The sequence below is a fragment of the Crassostrea angulata genome, chromosome 8, assembly GCF_025612915.1.
Source record: "Crassostrea angulata isolate pt1a10 chromosome 8, ASM2561291v2, whole genome shotgun sequence".
Classification (NCBI taxonomy): Eukaryota; Metazoa; Mollusca; class Bivalvia; order Ostreida; family Ostreidae; genus Magallana; species Magallana angulata.
Genome location: NC_069118.1, coordinates 18,020,718 through 18,043,347, shown reverse-complemented (window position 1 = coordinate 18,043,347; position 22,630 = coordinate 18,020,718). Strand labels below are relative to the sequence as shown.

Genomic DNA, 22,630 nt, shown 5'->3' with positions numbered 1-22,630 from the left:
CCATGCCACTTTAAAAAACTTTGAAATACATCGGCCTTTTGGGTAATACCTGCAGTCATTAGTCTTACTTCGATAAGAATTTTTGCGTTGATATATAACGGCAACGAAATATAAGGCCTTTGTGTTGATGCTTGTAGCTAGTAGACTGTATCTGTGAATTTGATGAAGAAGCTATGCAATAACCGATATGTACATGTATCATTGTGTTAATACTAGACTAGGTGTTTCATTACTTGAAATTGTAATCATATTGCAACTGTTAAAATATTCTAAGCTGTATCATTCCTGTTCAGACTCTTTCACTCGTGTTAATAAGTCTCCAGGCGCCGATTAAGGGATTTATTTACGACACTCAGAGGTATTTTGTGTTACAAGTTCTTCTTTTTTCCCCAGCTTCCACTGTGATATAGGGAAAGTTGATAATATTGTGTAAATGTTTTACGTGAAAACATGCTGAGCTGAAAAGTGCATGCTTAATGGATAAACAACGGTGAAGAGTTTATGTAACAAAGGCATTTATTAATGTGTTGAAAGTAGCATTATATATATAATATTTGTAATGAAATTAATACTCATGAACTTTACTGGTGACCGGGTGGAATAAAACCTTTTGAGGGAAAGGCATATTCGTTTTACCCGAGAACACGTTGTGGTGCAATGTGCTGATACAAATAAATACATAACAATATAAAACTTAGTCGTGTAACATGATACACAAACACTTTTCTATTAAATAATTTGATTTTTGTAACACCTTTAATGGTTAATGCTACATTAAATAAATAGTGTCTGTTTGAGAGGGTAACTGTTGAAATTGACACCCCGAGACAACCATTGTCAACCGACGCGGTTTTCGAGGGGTGTCAATCTCAACAGTTACCCTCCCAAACAGGCACTATTTATTTCATCATACTGAATGTCTTAATTTTAAAGAAAATTTTATTGCTTTTATATAAAAATGAAGTGTATTCTACGGCGAATTTCGTGTTCCACTATTTGTTAAATTAGAATTGAACTTATTATGAACACATTTAAATAGCATATTTTATGAGCATTAAGAAGGAAAGTTGACAATCTGTTGATATTATATATAAAAAAATGGATCACTTATCTAGAGTTTTAATTTCCAGCTCATGCGCGGATCCAGAAAATTTTTCGGGTGGGGGGGGGGGTCCCAAGGTTCTTTGAGTTGGCCAGGGGAAGGTCCGAGGCATATTTTTGGCAATTTTATAATGTAATTTTAAGAAAAATTTAAATTTTGCACACTGACATGAGTAGCAATACAGAAAGGGGGCCTGAGAGAGAGAGAGAGAGAGAGAGAGAGAGAGAGAGAGAGAGAGAGAGAGAGAGAGAGAGAGAGAGAGAGAGAGAGAGAGAGGGGTTATTAGAGCCTAGAATGTAATAGAAAGCTGATGAAGATTATCAATCAGGGCGATGACACGGAGTGGGCCCCTTGTCCAGATAAGCGGGGAACAAATTTCACTTTGTCGTTTATTGCCTTGACCTATAACTGCACGATAAGAAATTGTGCATGTGAAGTTGTTATCAGGATTTTTATTACGACAGAAATTCAAAAAGTCATTTTTCAATGTCAACTGCATGGTATCGCATGGTGCAAATCGTATATAAATATAACTATCGAGAAGTGGTTTATTTACAGTATTGCGAATTCCCCCAAAAATTAATTGTGTTAGTGCGACAAGAGACAAAAATGATAAAACAAAATGTGTCTTTCACAGCTCAAACGACACTTTGTCGTTTGTGTTCCATATTCACATTGTCACAAATGTTCATTATATATAAAAAAAAATTATTTGGAAACGCTGAAAAGTTAACGTCCCCCAACGTACCAGTATACAGCTATATATACACACAGAAGATTTAGCAAAGCGTAGAGCGTTCAATCATTATCATTTTTTCCTCGTACCTTCTAGTGTATTTGGAGGCAAATGTCATTGAGTGGAGAACATATAGTTCCTTTGAGATAAAATATATGAATGCTCTGAGTTAATTCAATATGAAATCATTAGTTGTAGTTTCATGGCTATCATACATGCGCGGTAGACGGAGAGGAGCAGTCTGGACCCCCTCCCCTCTGGAAAATTCAAATTCCTTAAAAGTTACATAGTAAAATTACCGAAAATGGGCCTCCCCCCCCCAGTAAACATAGATATCCCTCGACCCCCCCCCCCCCCCCCGGTGGAAATTTTTATTTAGATCCTCACATATTACACCTTCCTGTTCATACATTGTACGCATTTAAAATTAAGCCTCATGAAATTAGTTAATATCATAATTTCATAGAAAATAATGTAATTGTACGTAATATATGGTACTAATATCTCGCGTGTTAACACGAAATAAGAAATGAATTTCATTTCCAAATAGCCATAGGATTGTACAAGACACAGAAACGTCCGGATTTACTCGATCGGCGTACGTCCTCTGCGCTGGCTACTGTATTGAACAATAATTAGTCGTGATTATCGCTGGGATTCTGACTGAAACAACCGGGGCGAGAAATGGCATGTTATTTCCTGAGCGGGAATCGGGTTCCCTTCTGATTGCCAATAATGGCCTCCTCCCATCCATCACTGGTATTACTTGGAGACTGTGTGCATATGAAACTTCTAGTCGATAACCTCCAAACTGTTATTCAAATTGATATTGGACGCAGTGTTGTTTAGCCATTTCTGAGTAATGGTCATTCACTTTTTCATTTTTTTTTTCCAATTCGAACACTCATATTTAAGACTTGATGTTGATATCATCGAGAAGAAAGCTCTGTATGTAATGACAATGGGGAATATTGAAAAGTTTAAGCTAAAATAAATGGTTTTTTTCGTTACCATTTTATAATTTAAAGCAAAAAAATCATATTTTTTTAAAATTTTAAGGTAGATTTGATAGGTTATTTAGTGGAACACACAACCTCCTTAAAGCTGACTAATAAAATCAGCTCACAAAAGGACTTTGAAATATCTATAGTTTTGCTACATGCTCCTACATTTAATATTGTCAAAATACGTATACATAAGCTGATTTTAATTCACTAGTATCTGTTCACGCATTTGTCCCGCAGCTTATGAAATGGTAAATCAATTTCTTCGCAAAAAGTTTATTTCGCAAGTTGTCGCCGCTGGATTGGTTTAATTTAAGCTCGTTATCCTAATAAATTAAAAAATATATAATGGTGGTTAGCGGCGAAAAAAATTCGCGACCAAAATACAAATGAAGTAAATTGTTCCACCTTTTGTATCGTTGTTAGGAAATCCAAAAGGCATGCATGATAAACATCGAGTGGCGTTGCCGTTGAAGAACCGTAATTTTGAGTGACGAGACGGTCCTTTGGCGAGGTTATTAATTATTCCTTGGACATTATCGTTTTAAAAGGACTTGTGCGTTAATTTATTCCATCAGTCTGCATGTCGCTTGAAAATTCTATAAATTGTATAATTAGTTCATATATCTAGATCCAATATGTATTAAACTATTTCCAAGAAAAACTCCAAAAGTCTTAATGTTAGATAAAAGTAAAACAATCGTTAATTAATATGTATCGATATATTTAAGTTCAAACATATACTTTCTCTAGTTATCTGGATCCGTGTTAATGTATTTTTTTTCCACTTAAAATTAACAACGTTTGTATCTTATGTAACGAATTTCTAAAACTTGAATAAAATAAAATAAATCATTTTAAATGTAATTGTCTCATATTGTGTGTGTGTGTTACAGAATAAAAAGACCTCGAATTTCTAAGAACTCTTAATCCTTAATTCATAGGATATTGGGAAACCATTCTCGATAATACAATGCATTTATTCCTAAATCACCGACATTCAGAATGATAGATGGCGCAGTAATTGACCTTGAGCAGTGAATCGTCCCTTGAGGGGTAAGAACCACGACCTGGAGTTTGGTTGACCTATTGAAATTAGATGATACACGAGAACGTTCCCGGTGGACTTGTGGCGGCGAACACCGCCGGGGTCGTAGTTCATCAGAAAAAAATACGTATCATATCGGTAGCTTTGGTAATTAAAGGGCAAGGAGTTTAGAAATCACTGGTGTAAGATTAAAGCCATGAAGATGCATCATTCCTGGTGTACATATATGATGTCTTGCCCATTTTCATTTCACACTTATATGCATATACAGTGTATGAATTGTTTTAAGTAAAAATTCAGGTTACAACTCATAGTGCAAGGTTATATCTTTCAATATCTTTAGTGCATACAGCTCAATTAATCAACACTTTTCTTTTCAAATTTAAAACAACCAGATGATTAATCTTTTAAAGCACTAAGATGAGTAATCTAACTTTAATGACAAAAAAAATCATGAAATGACACAAGTAACAACTCAACATCTTAAAGTTTCAAATCCGACATTCACTCAAGCTTCCTTTTCTTTGGGGAGGATTCTCCAGTTGTATCCTGGGAGTGGACCTCACTCAGTTTGTCTTTGACCCACTTCTGATCGTCCGGAAGGTCACCTGATGATAGGGCTATTGTAGCTTTCAAGGCTCGTCTTTCTTCTGCATTGAAAATAAATATATTTCAAAATATGATTGTCAAGATAATTATGAATCAGTGATATAAATATATACATGTAACATTATGTCTATATAAGTTCATTCGTTAATATCTAAAGAGGAGACCACATCCATTTTAGACATGAAACTGCGTATTCAAATGTAGATTTACTTCAAACAATTTTACTCACTGACTACATGACTCCCCACAGGTAGTATATTTACATGTGTCTGACTTACCTGCATGTAGTAGCACACTTCTACAGCTCCTGCTGACACAGTTCTTGGCCTGAGCCTCATTCAGTCCAAACAGTAGGCCTCTACACAATGATAAGGGAAACATTCTCAAACTTAAATTCATTTGTTCAAGTTTGGAAGGGAAATTTCTGATCTTGGTTATAGTAACAATACAATTTAGGGAATTTTTTTGGGGTTGCGTAAGTATTTATTATACATCAAAATACATTTCATTACAAAATTATGCATTATGCAAGTAACAAAAAGGGGAATAAATCCCATGGAAAAATATAAATAATTGTTCAAGTTAATCAAAAGCAACAAAGCAGTATTATAGTGTATATCGGTTGAAACTCAACAATCCACCTAATGATCAACACATTCAAAATAAAGTGGAGTAGTAAATCTATTTTTTTTCTAATCAACAATTGGTACAACTTTAATAATGTATACATATCATGTAAATCATAAGAAAAACACTGTACATATGAATGATAGGAATTGTAGCTAGCAGTTATTTCTGTTAAAATTTTGAAGGATACAAATTTGCAACATCATGGGGTCCTCTCAGCTCTATTGCCTGTGAAAATCAAGTATTTAGAGCTTTTATAAAAAGAAATAAAAACAACAATAAATACTGATAACATTTTTTTGGCTCTAGCTTATTCACATCGATAACTACTTTTAAAAAACTTTCAGTTTATACATGAGTCACTTAATAAAATATGGGTTTTGTTTTATGGTACATGTATCTAAATAAATATGAAAGCATGTCTTACTCTCTCAGCTCCACTGGAAATAATGATGTTCTTCAATTAAAAAAGAAAGGGAACTCATTAGTGAATATGCATTTTTCTTTAAGTAAAGTATAGCCCACTACAGAGATAGCCAGGCTAACAAAAGTTGACTTGGATATCAGCTCAATTTTGAGTTTAGAATAAATTGTACACATATCTCAATTTGCATTTGCCATATTTATAAAAAATGGTGACATCTCTCATTAAGGTAGTCCTATACTCGGCACTAAATGGGCTCAAGCTTTAAATGATAAATATACATTCTAGTAATACATATACAAAAGAAAATTTGTATGTTTACATGCTAGTTTGTTTGTTATCACCTCTCAGACGGGTGTACCCCCTTGCGAAAATTATTGACAATTATGAAATTTGCCAGACGTCCGTCTTTCCTAAAAATAATTACCGATGTTGGGAAAATTAGAACTGAACATACAAAATAGAGTATAGATATTTATTTAAGCCATATCTCATCAATAATTTTGCGCAAATTTTTGTAAGTAAGTACGCTTTATAGACCTGATGTATCAAAATAGAATACAAAAAATGCAATGCTTTTATCGCGTTTGGTAATTTTTTTACTATTTTATGGACTCAAACTTAAATTCATGGTGTTTATTTCATAGATTGTCATCTTAGAAAAAAGATTTGGTAAAATAAATTATATGTTGACGGATTACTTTTCACGCTATAAGCTCTAAACCAAGTAGACCCTGACGAAAAAATCCATAAAAAAATCACATTTTGCTAGTTTTCTGCCTAGATCTGTCAACAATGTTAGATATCATATTGTAAACATTAATTAATTGACGACTGATTAAATTCGAAATAGCCTCTGTTTCTAAATTTAAACCGGTTTTAGTAAAAGAAAAAGAAAAATTCGGGGGGGGGGGGGGGGGGAGGTCAAAACAAAGAAGATATAAGCATACCTGATATCCTGGTTAATCAGAAACTTCGTTTTTCATTTTACTTTAACAGAATCGAGTTTCTCAACATTAATCATTTCTATCTCTCATAGAATACATATATCACCGTTCTAATTGCTTATTATTGCCATTGTTTACAACAGCGATGTAGAGCAAAATCAATACCGGGTATCTAAAACGCTTTGTAAAAGTCGAACCAATATTGTAAAATACGTATTATGACGTAGTGCGATTCTTGGACTACTTTAAATGATTTTTTTTACGTTGAAATAGGAAATCTCTAAATTTTTCCATTGTATTTTGAATAAAGACAGAAATTATCACATTATGGAAGGCCATCAAATCTCACCTACCTTTGATTTGCTAAAACTGGCAAGCAGCTGTGAGTTAGAAATGAGATATTTCTTGACAGAGCTGTCCCGGAGAGCGGGGCCATACTGAATCTCAAAATGAATCCCCTTTTGTATTCCCTAGTACAAAAAAAAAATGAAAATAAAAAATACCTACAACATTTTTTCACAAAGTGAACCCCAATCTCTCAGTGGGTAAATTCTAATTGGGATTGTTGAAAAAAGAAGTTTATTCATATATGAAAAGTAAATCTAATGTGACCCTCTAAAGCTAAACAGGTGCTTTGAAATATTCCCTTCATAACAACAAATAAGAAATGTTCCTTGTTGCCAGCTCTGCTGAATAGATAGGATAATTTCATGATGTTTTAAAAAAGAAATAGTAAAGAATTAATTTAGTCATTGCAATAACATTATATAAATAGGGTCTGATTGGATGATTAACAGTTGAAATTGACACCCCGAGGAAACCATTGTCAACCGTTGCGAAGCGGAGGTTGAAAATGGTTTTCAAGGGGTGCCAATTTCAACTGTTATCCTCCCAAACAGGCACTATTTATTTTATTATTCTGAATGTCTTAATTTTAGAGATTTTTCTACTGCTTTTATATAGAAATGATGTGAATTCCACGGCGAATCGTACGCCCATAATTAACGCGCGGCGCATGTATCAATTCATTTTATTATACTTTCATGTTAAATACTGAAATCTGATTGGTTTCGATGCAATTCATAATCCATTCTATTACCCTCAGCATTAGCAACACACTTAGCAATGGGTAACACTACAATTGTTACATGCGCGTTAATTATGCGTGTACGGTTCGCCTTGGAATTCACATCATTTCTATATAAAAGCAGTAAAAAAATCTCTAAAATTAAGACATTCAGTATAATAAAATAAATAAAGCCTGTTTGGGAGGATAACAGTTGAAATTGACACCCCTCGAAAACCATTTTCAACCTCCGCTTCGTGCCCGTTGACAATGGTTTCCTCGGGGTGTCAATTTCAACTGTTACCCTCCCAAACAGGCACTATTTATATAGTGTTACCCGTTGCTAAGTGTGTTGCTAACGCTGAGGGTAAAGGAAGGGATTATCAACTGCGTCTAAACCAATCAGATTTCAGTATTTAACATGAAAGTATAATGAAAATTCTTACTTCACTCAGGCCTCCAGGTGTGATGATTTTAACATTTTTATCCATTTCCAGTTGAATGATGTCTAAGTTGATGTATTTTGTAACTTTCTGGTGGGAAAAAAAAATTAAAACTAATTTCATAATTATTTTATTTTATATATTCAGTTCAATATGAAGATCAAAACTGCAAAAAATATATTTACAAAATTAACTTCTTTAATTTCTTTTCTTTTGAAAAATTTATTTTAAAAAATGAATATAATTGGTGCCATATGAATCATTGAAACAAGTTACTGGTAAATGAAGATATTGGGAAACTGACTTACAGTGAAAATATCGGATGATGTGGGTCGAACAGCTACAATGTCATACTCCTGTACCTCGGGTGACATCTACAAAACAGCGACATCATAATCAGTGTCTGTAATATCAACAGCACACAAAGAGTACCCTCACTTAGAAGAGCTTTATAATTTATATCATTCAGTTTTGCAAAGTGTTAAAATACTCATTTAATAATTATATGGTTTTAACTGCAGTATTGGAGCAATTTTCAGCAAGGAAATTGTCATAAAAAAAGAGTTAGCTATGCCCAGATTTTTTGGTATAAAATATAACATTCACTCCTTGATGGAGGAATACATGATTGACAAGACTACAACCCTCTCTCACCAGATACTGCAGCTGTTCACTATCTGTGACATTCAACGTCACCCGGCTCAGAATCTTTACTCGTTTGCTGTCAATCTGAACAAAGAGAAAGGACAACCCTAAATGTATTGATAATTTATCTGTATCTGAATGTTTCACTTTACAGAAAACAAATATAAACATATGGGTTCAATGTATTGCTAAATAAAATTCAATTAATAAGGTTTTGTGTATGGCTTAAACGTTAAAAATGGTTAGTTGATAATTTAAAAACATTTTAAGTAAAAAAGGATATGATAAGGTTGTTTTCGATCACTTTACTTGGAGATCTTTTAATTCATCCTCTGTCAGTTTCAATGTGCTTGCTTTTATCACTCCCTCGCTAGCCTGTCATAGAGAGACAAATGCTGGTCATGTACAATTAATAATTTCATCTATACATATATACCACTTTTTCAACATCTTTTTAAATAGCATACAAGTATTAGCTGCTAGCAGATATATACATGTAAGAGAACAAGGTTATGAATTCATATTATAGCTTGCTATTTAATTTCTTCAATCAAATTAAAATTAGATGTTAGATCCGCTCGCTTACTCGCTACAAAAACTTTATGTAGTGAGTAAGCGAGCGGATCTAACTTAAATGAGATTGTAATTTCTTGAAATACATGTATTTCTTCTTTCAATAATAGAAACAAGAAGTTAAGAAATTAGCTAGATTACACACTTTAAAAAAAAATCATTTGGCTATTCTTTTTAACACATTCCAAATTAAATTTTTCAAATATTGATAAAAATTCAGTAATCAGTTGTCCTTACTTAAATAAAAAGTATTACTATTAAGTTTGTCAATGTATTGAATTTTGATGAAAAGAAAAAAAAGGCTCTGAACCTGTGGATTGGAATCTTTTTGCTTTTTCTTCTTTTTTGTAGCATTCTTTGACGGTGTATGGACGATGTCTAACGCAATAACTTCATATCCAACTGAAAAAAAGTTATTACAAAAACATTAAGATCGGGATCGATAAACCATTGCAACCAAACCCCCACAGAGAAAACGTGGGAATATTTCGGAAGATGTGTTTTTATAATTATTGTTCAGTAGAACTCAAATATTTTCAACGTTTGAAGTACTATATACACTTAATATACGTACGTTTTACTGCCACGCCAACTTTTTCCAGTAATGTTTTCCTGTCGCAATTTAACACACTCAGATCGGCGTACGACATTTTCACAACGGGTTTGGGATGTAAACAACCGAGTTATTATCCTTAGCGGAAATAGGTGGCGTTAGCTGTGTTACCACGGAAATTGTAAACAGTGAGGCTACGAGGAGGGATACTTGTGGAGATTGTCGGCAAGTTTAAATGCGATAAATTATGTCTTGTTGTTTTTAAATTTATAAGATTGAAATTGCATATATATTTTTTGAGGAAGACGTGTTTGGAAATGTCATGACAATTAATTCATGGTGTAGACAACATTGTTAATTCGACTATCTGTTTACATTTCGAATTTCCTCTAAAAAGCTAATATTTCATTATAGGTGGTGCATACATTACAATCAGTCATGGCAGATTCACCAAATAGGTCTAACGTGGTTTCACCAAATTCAGAGGGTTCTGGAAAGAAATCTAGTGAGTTGGTTATGAATAAACATTTTGAATGCTGTCTATAAAAATGTCAGATGCCCTAATTGCTGCAAATTAACAAAGGGGCTGTATTCTTATTTGCATCATTATATGAAACAGCGCAACACTGATCTGCTATGAAGACAGTATAATTTTTCGTTGACTTTCAAATTTTGCACTTACATGATAAAGACAGTAGAGTTTTACTAAATATCATTTTGCTATTCAAATGTACAATATATACACATACACTATTATTGATTTAACAAGTCCTAAAAGAATCTTTCAGTATAAATTCATGTCAATTGTATTTTTCAATTAAAGGACAAGATGGATCAAGACAGTCAGGGAGAGTCACTTTTCCCAACTCAGCTAAATCAGTATCAACAGTTCTGTCAGGTACATATAAGCCTATATTTCATTTATTTTATTAGTTTTCTATTCTTTGTTCATCTTTCATGCACATTTCCCAAAACCAAATTAGTTGATAAATGAGAAAAGAAAAAAAACAAAAAGCTTGTATTCCCTCTAGATTTAAAACAAATTTTCTGTTGTAGATGAACTTGTTTCTCAGGGCAACCCTTTCAAAATGCCAGCAGATAGTGATATTTTTGTTTTACGAGACAAAGAGAGGCAACGCAAAAAGCTGGTAAGATTTTTTTTAAAACTTTCAATATTGAAATAATGAAGTAATTAGTAAAAACACATTTGCTTTTTCCTATATTTGCAATCAATTTATTGTTAACTTTTTTTATCAAAATCCAATGAGATAAACTTGTCCCATGATTAGTAAAGAAGGGGAAATTCCATAAACCACCCACAATGCTATTTCAATATATTTTGAAAGGAACGAGAAAAACAGAGAAAACTAAGAGTCCATGAGAAGACCACATACGCATCCAAAGTTAACTTTCGCACAGCCTCAATGATAAAACCAGCTGATTCAGATGAAGAAAAGGAGATGGAGGACTCAGACAAAGCTATTGCTGTCAAAGATGACCCAGAACACACAATTGCAGTCACCAGAGGTTAGAAATAATTGATATCATATAACTCCATATACATCTTTTTTTGTTTATTCATATGAGTCTGTTAGTTATATAAGGGATCTGATGTTGTGGACTTTTGATTTATGCCATTTAATAATTCATTACAAAAATTTGCCTTACTTTTTTTTCAACAGATCGGCATGTGGAAAAAGAATCTTTAGCAGAATACATTGCCAAGAAGAGAGAGATGTTCTTAGTTCAAGTATGTGATGTATTCCCCTTCTCGTTTCCAACTATGTTGGAAATAAAAACTAAGGAAATTTGAATTAGTTATAGTTAAACATGAACAATAATTGAATAAAATGTAATTGACTCAAAATACTTCCTATTTCAATTTAATATATCAGTAGTAATTATTTTGTTTTAAAAGGATTTGAATAGAAATAACAGAAAATATGTTTTACATACCTGTTAACCTTTCAAAGCTGCTATGTGGGAGAATCTCCCCCTTACCAACTTGGCTAAGGGGGAGATTTTGCGTAAACAACGTTTTTTCACGTGAAATGCAAATATATATATTAAAAATACTATTAAATACCTTAGTTTACCATTGTTATTAATGCATTTGCAATCGTTTTAAATTTTATTATTTCTATGACTTCCAGTGTGCAATTACAACTTGTGTTGCTGTACATGTTCAGAAAACTATTATTTTGTTTGCATGGTACAATACAAGAAGTCAATAGTGCAGTGCCACTTTTTATATTAAGTCTTCTTATTGTTCAGTATTGAACCATCACTGCATGCTGACATCTAGGGTAAACACAGAAAATTTATTTTGCGTATTTTGAATTTGCAGTGAAACCCAGTAAATAATAGTCATTAAAAAAATTGTTTTGCCTTATATATAGAATATATTTTTAATTTACAAAACAACATGTATTTCTCCAGTATCTTTAAAAATTATCTCAGAGTCTGTTGTAATGTCTATAGCATCCCTGTCATTCATAGTACCGATACTATAAACTTTAAAAACTCTTGTGAAATGCTTTTAGACTTTTTCTTCGAGCTTCACTTTTATCGGTAGCTTGTATAAACACTCAGTGTTCCAAACTCACTTTGATTTTTACCGACCGTGCTGGCCAGACAGAATTAGTCACGACTCACTGCACGTGGCTTGGGTGCTTTACCTGTGCACCTGTTAAGTGACATCACTGGCTGTGTATTGTTTTCTTTGGTGTTACAGAGTAAAATCAAGATGTTTTAAGCTTTTACTTACTTTTTTATAAGGCCTATGCATAACTAAATACGTAACTGATTTAAGTCAAAACCGGAAGTAATCGTAAAAAGTAAACTGGACTATAACATGTCATACTATGATCACAGTAGACAGTACTTGGATGTATTTTGATATATTCAAGCTACACAGCAGCTTTTTGAGCTTAAAATCAGAGAAAACCCCGCAGTGGTTGTTGAAATTTGCATGTAAAGATTCAGAATTGGGGGGGGGGGGGTTATGGGGGAGACAACGACGATTGCGGGAGAAATTTGTCCCCCGCGCGGGAGATAGGTTGGATGCGGGAGATCTTAGATTTTTAGGCCGTTTTGCGGGAGTCTCCCGCGCAATGCGGGAGGGTTAACAGGTATGTGTTTACAACCTCTATTTTCATCTGCTGTTGTGTGCATACTGATTTTTATGAATTTCTAATGTTATTAGTATTCTCTGGGAGTGAAAAGAAATGAAATGAGTAAGCTGGAGGAGATCTCCCAGGCAGAGGAAAAGAAACTGGACCTTGCAGAACTGTATCTCCAGGAAGATGCAGCCATGTTTGATGAATTCCTCAAAGAAAATGACCACGGCTCAAATGAGGCAGTCCGAGAGTAAGTAGGAGGACAGCTAACTAATAAAGGTCATTTCATTTGTGTGTGTTTACCTATCAAGTGGATAACACCCAACATTCATGTCATTAAAATATGTTAATTGGCATTGCATTGTTTAATACACATGCATTCTTTATATGCCAGAAATGAAATAAGACCATGCAGAAAATAAGGTGATAAAAGAATCTCCAGCATGATTTTTTATTGTATATAATTTTGAATCCAGCCTTTTTAAAATTGCTAAAATTCAGAGACATTAAATGTACCATCACAAATAAAGATTGTGGGGGTAGTGAAATTTGAGAAATCTGATACACAGTTTACATTTACTCCAACAATTATATATGTACGTAGAAATTTGAAGAAATGTCTGTAACTGTCTGGTATAATGTATTTGGTTGAATATTTGAATGCTTCTTATATGCATGGTTTTATGATGAGTTCATGATTACCGGTATATGTTTTTCAAATGTTAATATGACATGAATCGTGCTATTAACATCTCAAATTTTATAATCACAGGGCCGAAAATGAAACAAAAGCAAAATTAGAAAAAGTTGCAGAAATAAAGAAGGTCAATGCAGCAATGATGGCCATCAAATCAGAAATTTCCAAATATGAGGACACATTAAAGGAATACCATATGTACAGGAAATTTCTGGACAATCTTACACCCCAGGTTTTTACATTTTGACATGAAACATTATTATAATCAATAAGTCAAGATGAAAAGTTATTTTGATTTTTTTTCAAAGAAATGCTAACATCAGTTAAAGTATTGTGATGTTTTAGTCTAGATATTTTAATTTAACACATGAGTTAACTCTAATTACAGGATTGGCGAGATAAGAAAGAAAGGCAGAAAAGAAAAAGGAGGGAGGAGAAGAAGAAAGCAAAGGAACAAGAGATGATTGCATACAAGAAAAGTCTACTGGAGGCTGACCCAAAGGACTTCAAAGCCAAGAAGAAGATGGCACCAAAACCTGCCCCTGTCCCTCCCGGCAAAGCAGGTCCCCCCAGTAAAAAGTAAGGAGGGTCATTATATACTAGTAAATCTGTCATGCTTAGTTAATAATGTTATATTTGATACACTTGGTATGTTTAACTTTTAAATTTTAAATAATAAGAATAGAGTTTGCTTTTCAAATAAGATATTAAATTCTTGCTTTTTATATTGGGATGTAGAGAAAAAGAACAAATTATTTATAAGTTAATTGACCAATTAAAATCTCAATTAAATATTTTCAACATTTTCTATCATACAGATTTAAATTCAGTAAAACATGGTAACAGCAAAGTTGTTTGTCCCTGGTGCTCTAATATGCATGTTTTATTGTAATTTATATGCATGTATCAATGAAATTTCACTATTTAACATTTTATTTCTCTTAGGCCAGAAGAAGTGGATCTCGAGGAGGATGAAGATGATGAGAGTGATGAGGTAAAGCAAACAAAGAGCTTATATATATATAGTTTTATACATTCATTAATATTCTTTTGTATTTCATAGTATTCATCTTCAAGGATATATAATAGGCAAGTTTTTTGGCAATGGTACAATAAAAGAAATACCCATGGTAGTCTGTCAAAGGACATTTGATTCTGTGGATGAACTAAAATTAACGAAATCCACAAAAATTGGTGCTCAACAAATATTCCTTGTTCAAAATTCAATATATATTGTCATGTGTAATGTATGAACTTTTTATTAATTTGTGATTTTGCAAACAATTTAGATGAATAAAATTTTTATAATGAGTCAGTGCTTTTCTTCTTATAGGATTTGGAGTTATATTTTTCACATCCTCAAGAATTGTTGGACATTTTTGCCGATTTAGAAGAACAAAACTTATCTCTTATCCAAAACAGTCAAGAAACTGAAGAGGCATTAGAAGAAATGAAGCAAACAATTAAACAAACAAAAGTCAAAATGTAAGGAGGGTAAAGGCTAATCAAAGGATATTAGATATTTTAAGTTATACAATATGCGAGGGTTTAGCAATTGCTTTTATACTTGTCAATAACATAACTTTAAAAGCTTTTTTTGAAGGGAAAGATGGAAAATTAACTTGCATTTTGTCTTAATATACTGTATATGTTCATGAGGAAATTGAAGCATGCATATTATTTGCTTTCAGTCACATGAGCGTTTAATCATTTTATAGAACATGTACATTTTCATGAATTAAAATTCAATAGTAAAGATGAAGAAAAGTATAATGCATAGAAAAACATATGTACTTTAATATATTCTCAGGGAAAAAGAGACTTCAATACTGAAGGAACAAATTGACAAATTAAACTCACAGATTAATAAAGAGGAAACGAAAGCAGCAGAATTAAAAACCAAAGCCAGGTAACCATTTCATGTTGATTTCTGTTTACTCACTTTATTCAATGCACTGAGCAATCAACTTTTCTTTAAATCATCATTATTGTACCCTTTTTGCTAATTCAGTCATTAAAGTATCAATTAACATTCTGTAAACCAACTTTTATTCAACTTACTTTCGCGATCTAGTCGCATATACACATTATTTCACCCATACGACAAGGACCGGCTTATACACAATTAAAAGTTGGTTTACAGCAGTGAGAAAGATAATGTAGAATGTTTGTATGTTTTGTTCCTTTTTAACTACCTGTATTTATTTGATGATTTAATGGTTCTATGGAGTTCATATTGTAGCATGCAGTTTTAAAATCTATAGAAATATTAATTAAGAATTTTAGCTTTCATGCATGGAGTCTATAATTCATAAATTCTGAATATCTACACAACAAATACATAAAGTTTACTTAATTTTAATGTATGAGTTGTGTAATCTAAATTATAACATGAACCTTATAATGTTTGCAACCAAAAAAACCCAAAAAAACTTGCAGTAATATTTTGATGAATAGTTATTCTGCACATTATCATATGATATTATTATTTCATTGAAAATTTAATGTTAAAACAGAAAGTTTTTATTTTGTAGTTTTTATAATCTGTTAATGTCATTATTTTGCTCAGTGAAATGCTTAAAACAATTGAGGATTGGGGGTTTGTACTTCATTGGTGTTGCATGCAGTATAATACAAGTTAATTTAAGGAATTCCCCAACATATTTATAGTATTGCAAACAGCATGATATCTCTGTTATCAATGCCATATTCTCACATGTATTTTTCATGGGATCCAACATATAATATGGTCACCATGTAATTCAAGTATACAATCACATTACCAACCATTGTCACTTATTTCTTTCACTATGCCTCCACATTGCATATAAAATACATGTACTAGTATATAGATATCATTTTAACTATAATACTGAGAAATACCAAAAGATCAAATTTTGATTACCTTATATATAGAATTAAACATATTCATCTCTTGCTATATTCTTTCTTTATATTCTTTTACCCCCAAACTATCTCAGCCTATGGTTTTGTAAGAAATGTAACCAACTCAATTATAAAACATTTTCTTATGATCACAAATATTAAAAGCACAATAGATGTTGACTGTTATAGTTTCTAATAACATTTATAGAGATGTAATTGTAAAAAAAATACATCATCTCTTCTGGATAATATGTTAAAACTTTCTTTAATTTCTAATTTTTTTTTGTTTAGATTATTTTCCTATGGTGAATTCAAGGCAGAAGATCAGCAGAAGATGTTGGACTCACTGAACTCTCGAGTAGAGGAAGTTTATCGATCTTGTATCGGTGACAATGAGGCAAACATTAGGTTAGTGCACTTTCTGTAACCATGGCAACCTTCTGTACAGGTCTCTGTTTGGCGGGAGTATTGGTTGATTAGTCCAGAGTTGTAAAGTACTTGTATGACTAACTTAATAGAATGGCCATTCTATAAAACTTTTTTTTTTTTTTTTTAGAGATTTGTGTGCTTCATTTCTTAATTACTACATATGTTCAAATTCATCTAGTTGATCATAAATATCATTTCTTTACATGCACTCTTATTTTTTAGTAATTATAGTTTTGCACTTTTATCTGAAGATTTTTTTTTTAATTTTGCTATTTTTATATTTAAAAAATTCTATTTTGTAGCGTAAGATTTTAAGAAAAAAATTTAATATATTGTAAAGTACTATTTAATTCATTTCATTTTTTATTTGTCATACATTTACTTCATAATTGTGCCTGCGCTAAAAACCCTAGCTTTTGCTTGATATCGAGTTATCTCCCAACAAAATGAATTACCTACAACTGACAACATCAAAAATGTGTGTTGAAAATATAGATTAGCGTTTTGCGTTCGTAGCATTGATATTGAATTTAATAGAAGTGTGTGCAGTACTAATCAAAAACTAATAGCGCTAGATATGAATTTATTTCTTTGTTTTGAAAACGGGAGATAACTCTTACATATCTGGACGGCTTGCCTCTCTGCTAGGAGGCCTTGGGAAGGTTGCCTATACAGAATGTCAGTATCCTACTGTGTTATGCTTTCTTGACACTACTATACTCTTAACCCGGTGGTAAATGGTCCCTCTAATACAACGAGGTGCAGGTTTGACACAACATAAGTATTTAAGTGTATTATATAACAGGAAGGTGGAAGGGACATGCTGGTGAAGGAAAATGTGCATTTACATGTCAACCAGTTTCTTTTGTCAGAAATTTCAGTACTTTAAAGAATTTCAATACAAGTGTCAGTAATTGTACAAGTGAAAAAATCTGTAGAGAATTACGTGTATTTGTTTTAAGCCTTTACATGGATATGTACCCAAGTTATTTCTACTTTGTAACAAAATGCGATACACAGATTGGCCACAAGATACAAAATGTTTGCTCTTTAAGGGTATATATGATATATTTAATCTAATTTTGTTTTCTTTATTTCAGTAACTGCATATCTCTTTACTGTATATTGTAGCACATTACAGATGTTAACTAATATAGAAAATAGGTTAGAGGAATTATTTGAAATGATAGAAACAATGCCACAAGACAAAGTGGAGGCCGCCGAAAAGGTATGTAGAACCATTTACACAAGAGCTTGGACTATGGGTAGTTGTGTCAAACAGCAATGTGACGTAGGCCTGTCTATTTCATTGCGGGTGTACCAGGGAATACTGTCAGTCATGGCTGTTTGAAATTAACAAGATTTGTCTGGATTTTGAGCTAAGACTACACAATGTGTGCATATTTCACTCTAAACCAGCGTCATTTTTAACTTGTTTTGATGCAAGAAATAGATAGAGTTAAGTTCTCGCAAAAGTCCAAGGTCTTGTTAAAATGGTTCTAAATGTTGATTGCAATCGAAGTGTTTACTTGATGGTGGAATGGGGATGGGAGGATTTATTTCTCAATAATGGTTACAATATACATGCAGTAGGGTTCGTTACATATTTTACCAATTGATGGAAAAGTTTAATTTTGCAGTCAAATTGTTATACTTTACACTGAATGTACGTGCCAGTATTTTTTGTTTTTAATTGGATGCAAAATAAATACAGTCGACTTAATATGGCAATGAAATATCAAATAACAAAGGGGACCATCAACAGAAATTAAACTCATACAGTCCATCAAGAGTTACACAAGTATTGTTAGTGATAATTAATTGTGTACCATCCTATAAACAATGAAGGCCAAGGACAAGGAGAGGCGGTTAAAGCTGAGGGAGGAGAAGATCGAGCAGCAGAGGCTTCACCAGGAGGAGAGGGTGCGGAAGGCCCTAGAGCGAGCCAAGGCCGAGCCAAAGAAACAGGTCTGTATATATACGTATAATTATCATGTTGATCGATATCAAAGTAATGGTATCAGATTGATATCAAAGTAATAAAAACATAACATCAATGTAACAATATCAGATTGATATCAAGGTAATGATATCAGATTGATATCAAAGTAATACTACTGGGTTTATATCAATTTAGTAATGAAATCAGATTTATATCAGAGTAATAATAACAGAACATCAATGTAACAATATCAGGTTGATATCAAAATAGTAATGTTAGATCAGTATGTAAGATCAGATTAATATTATCTAAGCAATTATGCCAAAAATAAGCATATTAAAGTCTTCTTTCCTAAAAATGAGTTTGCTCGCAATAGTGACCTAGATGTATGATCTTCCAAAATGATAAATCTTTCTGAACACGTTAGCTTGTGAATAATTAAGGTCTTCCGTTTTCCAACGGAAGACCTTATTGTTTTCGTTCGGTTTCTTTTTCCCTATTATTATTAGGGTCTTCCGTTTCCAACGGAAGACCCTCTTGTTATTCTATTGTTTCTTTTTATTATTATTATTATTCTTTTTCTTTTCTTCTGACTCCTTTTTTGCTTCATAACTCAAAAAGTTTTTAACCGATTTTGATGAAATTTTCAGAGATGTTTGCAAGTTGGCGTCCCTCAAAAATGTTAAAGTTTTAGAAAGAACGTCACCTCCGTTTTGACGTGACGTCATTTTTAAAAATTTCAAAAAGTCATTTTGTCCCGGACTTTTCTCAAAAACGCTTTAAGAAAGAGGCTTGAAAATTTCAATGGTGATGATTTGGTCGATTTACCTCTGTAATAAGGCTGGAAATGAAAATCTGTCACTTCCGGTCGAAACCGGAAGTGAAACAAATTTTTCGAAAAAATAAATTTTCTGATCAAATGAAAAATGAATATGTGTTTTGTAGAACTTAATTAGCTGAATCAAACACTGAAAGCCGTTTTAAAATCGGACGATGCATTACAGAGATATCGGGGTTTAAAAATTGATTTTTCCGGAAATTTTGATTCCGCGTCCTTGGTTTAAAAAATAGCGTAATGTTCAAAGTAATATTAACTCGTACCAAAAATAATTGTTAAGTCGTACTTGACCAATTCGGATTTTTTTTCTTAAGTTGTTCTTGAAATCGGAAAGGTGTTTGTTAAGTCGTACTTAAAATCATTCGTATTTTGTTAAGTCGTACCAGGAATAATTCGATTTTTTTATCTTTTCATTTTGGTTACTCTTGTTATTGGTTTAAGAGCTCTGCTTCTTACAGGAACTTCCAGCTTTACTTCCGACATTAACGGAAGACCCACTCGTTGCTTTGCAACGAGCTTTGCTCTAGTTATTTTTCTTTTTTTTTCCAACCAATTTTGTGTACGCGATTTCTCGAAAACTACTCCACCGATTTACATGAAACTTTTAGGTCTGATAGATAATGATCTGAACCTTATTGGAAATTTTTTTTAATGATGACGTTACTTCCGGTTTTGAGTTATTTACAATTTAACGATTTTCAGAGGGTCGGCTTGTCCAGGGGTAAACTCCTAAACGATTTAAGATATTGAGTTCAAAATTTCAGGAATTGTAGACAAAAAGTTGTAGATCTGACATGTGGTATATATATTTTCCTGTGACCAAAAGCGCCGAAGCTCGCCCGAGCTCGAAAATTACAGTTAAAAAGGCGTCGTGATTTTTCGTGGTTTTCTTTCAATATCTTTTTCCTTGATTGTATTTTGTTATAACATGTAGAAGAAAAAATCTTTATAAAGTCAAGAGCTTTTATAAGACATCAATAAAAAGGGGCTGGCCCTTCAAATAAGGGGCTGAGGGGGCCCTAAAGTCTTTTAATGATAACTTTTCACTGCGAAATATTTTGTGATAAGTTATAGAAGCAATTATGTTTATTCTAACGTTATCCACCTACACATGGCAATCATTAACTCCTATGTTACGTAATTAGGGGTTTTAAGGGGCCAGAAGTCCAAAAATTTGATGCTCAATATCTCAAAAAGTAGGAAAATTTTGAAAAGCAATATTGAACAAAAGATGCTCAAAATATTAAGCTTAACTATCTGCAACCATAATTTCTTTGTTATGCAGTCCCTAAAAGGAGTTACAGGGTCGGCCCCTAAAACGACCCTCTCAACATATCTCGAGAACGGTACAAAATTTGTAAACACTTGTTGAACAAAATGTGTTTGAATTGATTAGAGCTTTCATTTGAAATCATGAAAAAGGGGCTGGCCCTTCAAATAAGGGGCTGAGGTGGCCCTAAAGTCTTTTAATGATAACATTTTACCGTGAAATATTTTGTGATACGTTTTAGAGGCAATTATGTTCATTCTAAGGTTATTTACATATACATGGCAATCATTTCCTCCTATGTTACGTAATTAGGGATTTTAAGGGGCCATAAGTCGAAAACTTTGATCTTCAATATTTCAAAATAGAGGAACATTTTGAAAAGCAATATTGAACAAAAGATGCTTAAAATATAGAGCAAAACAATCTGCAACCATAATTTCTTTGTTATGCGGTCCCTAAAAGGAGTTACAGGGTCGGCCCCGGAAACGACCCTCTCAAGATATCTCGAGAACGGTACAAAATTTGTAAACACTTGTTGAACAAAATGTGTTTGAATTGACAAGAACGTTCTTATGAAATCAAGAAAAAGGGACTGGCCCTTCAAATAAGGGGCTGAGGGGGGCCTAAAGTCTTTTAATGATAGCTTTTTACTGTGAAATATTTTGTGATACGTTATAGAAGCAATAATGTTCATTCTAAGGTTATTTACCTATACATGGTAATCATTTAGTCCTATGTTATGTAATTAGGGATTTTAAGGGGCCAGAAGTCCAACACTTTGATCTTCAATATCTCGAAATAGAGGAAAATTCTGGAAGGCAGTATTTAACAAAAGATGCTCAAAATAATGTGCTTCACAATGTACAACCATATATTGTTTGTTATCTGGACCCTAAAGGAGTTTTAGGACCGGATACCAAAACGATTTTTCCCAGATATCTCAAAAACGGTAACCAATTTCTAAACATTTATTAGCGTTACACAAAAATATCTTTTAACGAAAATGAATGAAAAGGAGCTGATCCCTTAAATAAGGGACACCAAAGGGATAGATCGTCTTTCACCCATAACACTCATAGATTCCGCCTCCTTTTCCGGATAAGTTTCGTTGACGAAGATCAAGAGTAAGGCCATTCCTTATTCTAAAAATCGGACGGAAGACCTCCTCGTTGCTCGCAACGAGATCGTGTCTAGTTACATGTATAATTGCAAGTAGTGTTTGGAAAGTTAGCAAGTAACCTCAATGCAACGCTCTTTTTGTCTTACAGACGGGTCGAAAACTGGTGTTCCGGTCCGAGCCTCCACGTCACAAGAAGCGGGAGGATGACGGAGCGGATCAAGCGTCTAGAGAGGAGGAAGAGCTGGCTTATTTCTTCCAGTACTGAGCAAAATTATCATGTCGCGATCGTCACTTAGATTCAGTGGGAAATTGGTGTCTTGCCATCAACTTGATGAAAATTTAGCAAATACTTTTTTTGGAGCTACGTGTATAAAGAACGATGAACTGTCAGTTTGTGCTTCTAACGCAATCTAAAGCACTTGTATACATATGTCTGTGATAGCAATAAATAATGAGGTAACAACAGTGCTGTGTTTGATCTGTTAGTTTGTAAAGAGGACGAGACTTTGAACAATTAATACATGTATATAAATAAAACACGAAAACGAAACA

General features: G+C 33.0%; 2 protein-coding genes across 2 annotated transcripts; one reads left to right on the top strand and one right to left on the bottom strand.

The window, feature by feature from the left end:
* Positions 1–4,310: 4,310 nt before the first annotated feature.
* LOC128159654 (ribonuclease P protein subunit p30-like) lies at positions 4,311–9,916 on the bottom strand. Its single transcript, XM_052822822.1, has 11 exons — positions 9,799–9,916; positions 9,535–9,626; positions 8,961–9,026; positions 8,661–8,735; positions 8,315–8,380; positions 8,010–8,096; positions 6,851–6,967; positions 5,554–5,583; positions 5,317–5,354; positions 4,778–4,857; positions 4,311–4,540 (listed from the first exon to the last, which is right to left on the bottom strand). The coding sequence occupies exons 1-11, from the start codon at positions 9,872–9,874 to the stop codon at positions 4,395–4,397; spliced, it is 873 nt and encodes a 290-aa protein (XP_052678782.1). The 5' UTR covers positions 9,875–9,916; the 3' UTR covers positions 4,311–4,394.
* Positions 9,917–9,943: 27 nt separating this feature from the next.
* Positions 9,944–22,543, top strand: LOC128159652 (cilia- and flagella-associated protein 100-like). Its single transcript, XM_052822820.1, has 16 exons — positions 9,944–10,002; positions 10,192–10,282; positions 10,601–10,675; positions 10,834–10,925; positions 11,124–11,304; positions 11,460–11,527; positions 12,983–13,146; positions 13,669–13,825; positions 13,982–14,172; positions 14,539–14,587; positions 14,927–15,078; positions 15,404–15,502; positions 16,771–16,887; positions 18,040–18,136; positions 18,757–18,876; positions 22,227–22,543. The coding sequence occupies exons 2-16, from the start codon at positions 10,216–10,218 to the stop codon at positions 22,341–22,343; spliced, it is 1,746 nt and encodes a 581-aa protein (XP_052678780.1). The 5' UTR covers positions 9,944–10,002; positions 10,192–10,215; the 3' UTR covers positions 22,344–22,543.
* Positions 22,544–22,630: the final 87 nt, after the last annotated feature.